The following is an 8,794-nucleotide window of genomic DNA, read 5'->3' on the forward strand; positions in this document are numbered from 1 at the left end:
AGAGAGGGGAGAAAGGGGAGGGGAGAGAGGGGAGAAAGGGGAGGGGAGAGAGGGGAGGGGGGAGGGGTAAAGAGGCCGGGGATTGAGTGAATGGGGGACACGGGGAATAATTGCAATTCATGGTAATGGCAATGCTGATAGTATTGATCTGGCCATCACATCTTGGGCACAAGTGGTGATGGTCAGCTTTGTATCCCATGAATATGCATAACCAAAAAAAAAAAAAAAAGCCAACAAACTGAGAGTCCCTGGATGACATCATCAAGCTCCTGAACCAATCCTAACTCTTCCAGTTAAGTAAGACTGTTATTTTCCATACTGTTTAAGCCACTTTTCACTAAGTTTCTATTACTTGATTGGAAAGCAAACTAACTGATAAAGGGTAACAGTACTCTCCCCCTCCGCCCCCCAAGAGAACATATACTCTTCAGCCTTTTTTCCCCAAGGTAGACCTTGATCAATGCTAACGTGGATCCAGTGTAAGGGGTAAGAAGCAGTATATAGGAAAAGAATGAGACAAGTAAACACCCAATCTAAACAGAAGTATTCAAAATTCCTCCAGCCATAGTAAGGAGAACTTACTGAGAGAAGATGGTAAGATGAATTCACACTTCCACAGTTTCCCAAATCACACCATAAAACTTATTTAAATCTAAAGTGACAAAGTTGTTAAACATTTGAATTTTAAACTACGATTCATACATTGTTACTTATGAAATAAAATGTCGTACGAGGGTACTTCAAAAAGCTGACGGATTCGTATTATCTTTTAATTCCCACTTTCCCACGAACTTTCTGAAGTACCCACTTTAAGTTTAATGTATTTTTTTTATAGCATTCTAAGATGCTACCCATGACTCAAAGGCTGTTTTTATGGCCATTTTATGTGACCGGCAGCATAAATTATAATGTTTATTGCTATACATTTTTAGATATCCAAAATCACAAAAACTCACAAGTTTTTGTAATCTAGGACTTACGAGATGATCAATCCCTGATACAAAAAAAATTTCCAATTAAAACACTGCTCCTAAATAAAAGCAGAATCTTTTACGTGGTCTTATGAAATTTAAAATTAGTATTGACTGCACCTTCATTTAAGAAATGAGAAAAAATATCTGCTTGCCATTACCTTGTCTAGAATTAGCAACTTTCAGAAAGTGGTGTTTGGGCACAGGCTTTCTGGATTAGTCTGGTTCACAGTTTAGCCTGAGAGTAGGTAAAATGAGGGATGACACTTTTGCTTTTGAGAAAAGAGTGTGAGTACAATAAGAAATGTAAGCATAATAAAGACCATAGACTACATATTCAGGGAAAGCTCTGCAAAGGGTGCCAGTGGTTCTTTCAATTTGGGGGTGGTAAAGGTGGGGAGAAAGAGAAAAAGCATGCAAGCTTGCAGATGTAACTAAGCCACATGTCTGATACCTGTTCTAAACAACTAAATCAACATTCCCCACAATGAGAACTGCGTTCTCGTTAAAATGCAAACAAATTTTCAGGCCATTTTATCTTGTGGACATATCTTTACAATCTATTATAATAAAAAATTAATCAAATAAAAACCCATTTAGAAATGGTTTAAAAAATCTGAAGTTATTCACACTCTCTCTCACACACTGCAATCTTTTATATTATTCCTGAACTTTATGCTTTGCTTTGTGGCTGTTAGTACATACCTTCATGCTTCAGATTGTCTTATACTCTTTTGTAGTGTCCCTAATGGGGTACAAGGTACTTTGTACAAGCTACAAAAAAAATGTTGTCCTTTTAAGCCAAAGCACTCCCAATATTTGTTTAGGGATGTTAAAAATTAGCCATGCAGGGGGCTGGCTCACTCGGTAGAGTGTGGTGCTGATGACACCAAGGTCAAGGGTTTGGATCCTCATACCAGCCAGCCACAAAAAAAAAAAAAAAAAAAAAAAAAAAGATTAGCCACACATATCAATTTCAAGAAAAAAGTGCAATCTCTCTCTCTTCTATTTACTTATCCCAGTAAGCATACCTATTTAAAAGAAAAAGAAAATACCATGTTCTCCTACAGTTTGGCCAGGAGTGCAAACTGGTACAATCTCACCAGAGAGCAAAATGTTAACATGTATCAATTATATTCCCAAACATCAATCTTAAGGAAATACAAGGATGTGAACAAAAATTTAACAAAGATGTTTACTAAATGTTTATTTAAAAAATAAAAATAAAAACAACCCGTAATCCTACCACCTACAGAAATCTTTGATACTATTTTGGTATGTCTTCCAGGCTTTTCAATGTGTACATACACATAATTTTTGTGTGTGTATATACATAAAAAATGCATTATACTGATTTGTTATAAGACTGCATTCAGGAAGAGCTCCAACAAAAGCTCTACCATCAGATTTTTTAAAAACAGACTTTATTTTTAGAGCAGTTTTAGGCTCACAGCAAAACTGAGCAGTAGGTACAGAGATTTCCCACATACCAACCCCCCCACCCACCTCCACACACGCACACATGTATAGCCTCCCTATCAACATCTCCCATCAGAATGGTACATTTATTCTAGTGATAAACATACATCACCACACCATTATTACCCAATGTCCACAGTTTACATTAGGGCTCATTCCTGGTGCTGTACATTCTATGAGTTTGGACAAATGTATAATGACAGGTATCTACCATTACAGTATCATGCAGAATAGTTCTACTACCCTAAAAAACCTCTGCGTTCTACCTATTCATCCTTCCTACCTTCCCCAACCCCTCTCTTTTTACTGTCTCCATGGTTTTGCTTTTCCTGGTTCTTATAGTTGAAATCATATAGTATGTAGTTTATTCTACTTAGTAATATGCATGTAAGGTTCCCCCAAGTCTTTTCATGGCTTGACAGCTCATATCTTTTTAGCACTGAATAATATTTCAGTATCTGGACGTATCAGTTCATTTACCCATTCGATCTACTAAAGGACATCTTAGTTGCTTCTGAGTTTTGGCAATTACAAAAACAGCTGCTATATACATGTGTGCAGGGTTTTGTATAGACTAAGTTTTTTTCAACTACTCTGAGTAAATACCAAGGGGTGAGATTGATGGACTATATGGTAAGTGTATGTTTAGTTTTATAAGAAACCAACAAACTGTCCTCCAAAGTGGCTATAACATTTTGCACAGCCACCAGCAATAAATCAGAGTTCCTGTTGCTCTACATTATCACCAGAACCTTGTTGTCAGTGTTTTGGATTTTGGCCATTCTAATAGACATATGGTGGTATCTCATTGTTTTAATTTGCATTTCCCTGAGGACATGATGTGAAACATGTTTTCATATGCTTATTTGCTTTATGTGTCTTCTTTAGTGATGTGTTTGTTAAAATCCTTAGCTCTTCTTTTTTATTATTGGATTGTTTGTTTTCTTATTGTTGAGTTTTAGGAGTTCTTTGTATCTTTTGTATATTAGCCCTTTATGAGATAAGTTTTTGAAAAGATTTTCTCCCCGTCTATGGCTTGTCTTTTCATCCTCTTGACAGTTTCTTTTGCCAAGCAAAAAATAATAATTTTAATGAAGTCCAGCTTATTAATACCTTCTTTCATTGATTGTGCCTTTGGTGTCGTATCGAAGTCATTGTCTAATTCAAGGTCATCTAGGTTTTCTATTATACTCTATAAGTTTTACAGTTTTGTGTTTTGCATTTAGGTCTACAGTCCTTTTTGAGCTAAATTTTTTAAAGGGTGTAGGTGTAAGGTCTGAGTCTAGATTCGTTTTCTTGCATGTTGATGTCCAGTTGTTATAGTACTATTTTTTGAAATGATTATCTTTTCTCTATTGTTCTATATTCATTTTTAATGGTTGTATTGTACAGGACCAGAAGAATTAAAACTCAAAAAACTAGAAATAATGTGAAGTATTCCAAAAACAAGAGAGAAAGGTACACAAAAGTCTAGTAAGCATACCAAAATATTATCAGAGGTTTCTTTAGATGACAGAAACCTGTAGTCAAGGTCATTTATTTCCCTCTTTTTGGTCTGTTTGTAAAGTTTTCATTTTATTTAAATTTTCAAACTAGAACTGTCTCAAAATGAACATGATAAAAATGTATTTAATAATGACAAGTTCCATCAGCTATAACTGTAAAACCAGCCAAAATTCTACATACGAATGGAAACTTTATAATTTACTCTAATTCCAAGCATAAACTTTCACTTCCCCCATCTAAAAAATACACTTTTCCATGTAACTTTTCTGAACAAGTCTCTTCTATATCCCCAAATCTGTTCCTCTGAGATTCTTTCATTATTCCAGCAATAAAGAGAATGGAAACTTTATAATTTACTCTAATTCCAAGCATAAACTTTCACTTCCCCCATCTAAAAAATACACTTTTCCATGTAACTTTTCTGAACGAGTCTCTTCTATATCCCCAAATCTGTTCCTCTGAGATTCTTTCATTATTCCAGCAATAAAGAACTACTCTTGTTCATTTAATACATTATACCAGTACTGTCCAAACTGGCAATTCTAAGAACAGTAGTCCCCAGTGCTGGTCTGGAACATTTTCACAATAGGACAGTTGGTACATGCATGTGGTGTGTATGTGTGTAGAGAGTATACACAAATGTATATGTATAAATACAAGGTGTAGGAAAGGACCTTTAAAACACAGATGTAAAGACATACACACAAGGGGTCTTCAAAAAGTTCAAGGAAGGATTCGCATTATCTTTTAATTCCATTTTTCCATGAAGTTTACGAGGTACCTTTGTGTGAATAAATATATTTACTTTTAAATTTATTTAAATTTATTTATAATTAAGAACTTTTCCTTTATTTTTTAAAGAGTTTTCTTTTAATTTGAGATTTGTTTTTTATACACTTTTTAAGTCAACATGTCTGTTCTTCAACGAAATAAACGCTAATGATGACAGTACACGGCAATTGCATTTGTGTTTTAAATTTTACAGATACTTTCTTGGCAAAGCAAACAACATATTACTCTGAGTTACACCATGTGTGACATCCAACTGTTGAAACTACTGCTTCAAAATACTTTTGGAGGATGTCAATAAATGTTCCTTTAGGAGCAGATCAGTAAATAAGGCAGATATGGTAAGGACATTCATGATGCTTCCACCCTAGTGGGAGACAGAAAGTAACTAAATAAGGGAGCAAATATTTAGTGGAAGAGTATTCTTTGGAAAGGGCGCGACAAATGCAAAAGTTCTGAAATAGGGAAAAAACTTAACAGCCCAAGTAGGCCTGCAAGGCTGAGGTAAAACAAATGGTGTGCGTAGTTTTGCTAGGTGGATAGAACAGATCCGACCCTGAAACCTTTTGAAATTAATGGGTCTCTTATTGTGACTATTTTGTAAACTCCTAAATTAGGAACACCTATACAAATATTTAAGTATAAAAACATCTAGAAAGCTACCTATAAAATATTTGGGTATTGCCCCACCTCATGTTTATTTGCCATTAAAACAGGCAAATAAAATACCCATGCACTTACACATCAATAAACCATCAACAAAGTGAATAAAAATACTAACATCAAACATACCTTTGGTGAGATGATACTCTCCACACTGCTCTCTAAGTTACACTCAAATACATGGGCTTTGGTTAGCTTCTTATCCCAATGGGCCGCTAGCCAAATTTTGGCCAGAGGCCCTCTTTTACTGAGAACAAAATGTGCGTAAAACATTGTTCTGGTTGACTATGAAATAGGATGACACCTGAGGGGAGAAAAAAAGTTAATGTAAGTACCATACGACAACTGGAATATTTTTCGAGACACATAAGAAACCTTATATTTAGTTTCCTACTCTTTTTACTGTAAGAATTATAAAAGGCTGGAGTGAAAGTATAAAATGCATTTTACCAAACAATCTATTGTTTTAATTTTGAGAGGGCAATAAAAAGACCCCAAAAACTAAGAGCTGAAGGGAAAGGGACAAAAGAGTTAAATCTCTTTCATGTTTTACTGTCATCTTAAAGTGCAAGTTTTTTTTTTTAAAGTAAAAATTGTTATCAGAAAACTGTTACTCTTCTTGTAGTCCATCAAGTATTAATTCCATTCCTATCTTGATTAGTGACAATGGAAATTGTCTGCTTACTGGTCAAAAGCTAGAGACTGTATCTTTCGTGGCAAGAAAAGAACGAATAAAAAGAAAGATACTCAAGCGCAGATATTAATCAGTGTGGAAATATCCACTTATAGAATCCCATTAAAAATTGAGATTCTCAGCTAATGCTTTGTACAATAATTGCTACTACATGACGAGCACTGCTAAGAATTTCATATTCCATCAAGCAAAGCTATGTACATGGGTTGGCCCCATGTTACAGGTGAGTAGTTTAGGAAAACTGAGGCTCAGAAAAAGTATTTTATATCTATATCTCTATCTGTCTGTCTGAAAGCACTTGCCTACTTATAATTTAAATACTAAACCCAGGACAATTGTATGATATAAAATTTATCTTATGACTAAAACAGTCTTACAATTACAAGCATGTTATTTACATTTTACTTTTCTTTCAAAAAGCTACTGTATTATTATATTAAGAAAAGAAAGTCAACCCGAAAACCCCAGTTTGGAAGAATACATTAACTGTGTAAATTGATACTTCCCTTACATTAGTTAATTTCCCCCTTTCACAGAAGATTTAAAAGAAATCTCCTTTGCCAAATGAATTTCTGCCTATCTTCTACTAAAATATCCATGATTTGGGCTGGCTGGTTAGCTCAGTTGGTTAGAGCATATTGCCAATAACACCAAGGTCCAGGGTTCATCCTTGAACTGGCCAGCCACTGGAAAAATAATAAAACATTTTTAAAAAGTCCAAGATGAACATAAGATACATGTCTTGCTTTTACAGAAATAAAGTACACCAATAATACATAAAGAACACAAATATTTTAACTTTTTATTCTGAAATAATTATAGATTCATAGGGAGTTGTAAAAATTAGTAGAGAGGTCCCATGTATTTTTACCCAGTTTTCCCCAATGGAGTATTACGTAAGTACAATACAGTATTAAAACCAGGTCCCTGACACTGATTCAATGTGTATGAATAATTCTATACCATTTTATCATATGTGTAGATTGAGTACTCACCACTGCAAGAAAGATACAGCAGTACTCGATCTCCTCAAGGCTCTGTCACACCCATCCCTTGCTCCCTACCATTCCTCAGCCTTGGCAACCATGTCGGTTCTGCATTTCCAATTTTGTCATTTTGAGCATATTATATATTCTACAAATGGAATTATACTGTATGTGACTTTTTAGACTCACCATAATGCTCCTGAAATCTATCCAAGTTGATTCATTTATCAATAGACTGTTTCTTTTTATTGCTGTATAGCATTCCATGGGATGGATATAAAACAATCTGCTTAGCCATTCACCTCTCAAAGGACATTTGGTTGTTTCTAGTTTTTGGCTATTACAAATAAAGCTGCTATAAATATTCACGTACATAAGTTTTCATTTCTGTGGGACAAATGTCCCAAAGTGTGATTACTGGGATGTGTAAATGTATGTTTAGTTTTTAAAGAAAATTTAATACAATTACCAAAATTCTAGTGAGAGATTTTACAGATATAGACAAGATTATTCTAAAACTTATATGGAAAGGCAAAAGAACTAGAACAGCTAAAACTACTTTGAAAAAGAATAAAGTGGGAAGAACCAGTCCACCCAATTTCAAGACTTACAGGTAGCTACAATACTCAACACTGTGGTAATGGCAGAGGGAGAGACACAGATTAATGGAACAGAAGAGAGAACCCAGAAACAAACAACACAAACAAGCCCAAATGATTTTTTACTAAGACACAAAAGCAACTGCAAGGAGGAGGGATAGATTTTTAAACAAATGGTACTGGAGTGACTGAACACCATCCATAGGCAAAACCAAAAACAAACCCTTGACCTAAACCTCACATGTTATATAAAAAATAGCTCAAAATGGATCAGACTTAAATTTAAAACTTTTAGGGGAAAAAAAACAGGTCAAACAGGGTATTCTCAGTACCTAAGGCTTGGTAAGAATTTTTAGACACAACACCAAAACCATGACCCCTAAAGGAAAAATACTTAATAAATTAGTCTTTATCAAATTAAAAACTTCTGCTCTACAAAAGACCTCACTGAGAGAATGCAAAGACAAGCTACAGTTCGGGGAAAAAAATATTTGCAAACCACACATATGACTAGAACTTGGATCTAGAACATGTAAAGAACTCTCAAAACTCCACAGTGAAAAATACAATTAGAAAATGAGCCAAAGAAATAAAATTTCATAGAAGAGAATTAGCAACGGCAAATAAGAACATAAAAAGATGTTCAATATATTGGGGCCGGCCCGGTGGCGCACTGGATAGTGCGCCGCTTGGGAAGTGCGGCAGCGCTCCCGTCCGAGGGTTCGCATCCCACATACAGACCGGCTCCCGCTCACTGGCTGAGCGAGGCGCGGGAGCAACGCCGAGGCTTGCGATCCCGTCGCCGGTCGCCGGTCCCCGGTCCGGTCCGGTACGGGGGCATCACTGAGGGTTGCGATCCGTTGCCGGACACGGAAAAAAGACAAAAAAAAAAAAAAAAAGATGTTCAATATAACTAGCCATTAGGAAAATGCAAATCAATACCCAAAGAGTTATCACCACACACTTATTACAAAGAGCTAGAATAAAATACAGTGGCATCACCAAATGCCAGGGAGGATACAGAGAAGATGGATCTCTCTTACAGGGCTGATGAGAAAGCAAAATCTCTTTTGAATTAGCTTTTTTTTTGGGGGGGGGGGGGGGGGG

General features: G+C 35.6%; 1 protein-coding gene across 1 annotated transcript in view; it reads right to left on the minus strand.

Annotated features, from left to right (window-relative positions):
• RAD21 (RAD21 homolog (S. pombe)) overlaps window positions 1–8,794 on the minus strand; it is a 27,054-nt gene that overhangs the window by 17,152 nt on the left and 1,108 nt on the right. The window contains exon 2 of the mRNA XM_008563170.1: window positions 5,538–5,712. Coding sequence (XP_008561392.1) covers window positions 5,538–5,681 — 144 coding nt within the window. The 5' untranslated portion in view covers window positions 5,682–5,712. The remainder of the gene's footprint in view (window positions 1–5,537; window positions 5,713–8,794) is intronic.

The sequence above is a fragment of the Galeopterus variegatus genome, unplaced genomic scaffold, assembly GCF_000696425.1.
Source record: "Galeopterus variegatus unplaced genomic scaffold, G_variegatus-3.0.2 Scaffold12748, whole genome shotgun sequence".
Classification (NCBI taxonomy): Eukaryota; Metazoa; Chordata; class Mammalia; order Dermoptera; family Cynocephalidae; genus Galeopterus; species Galeopterus variegatus.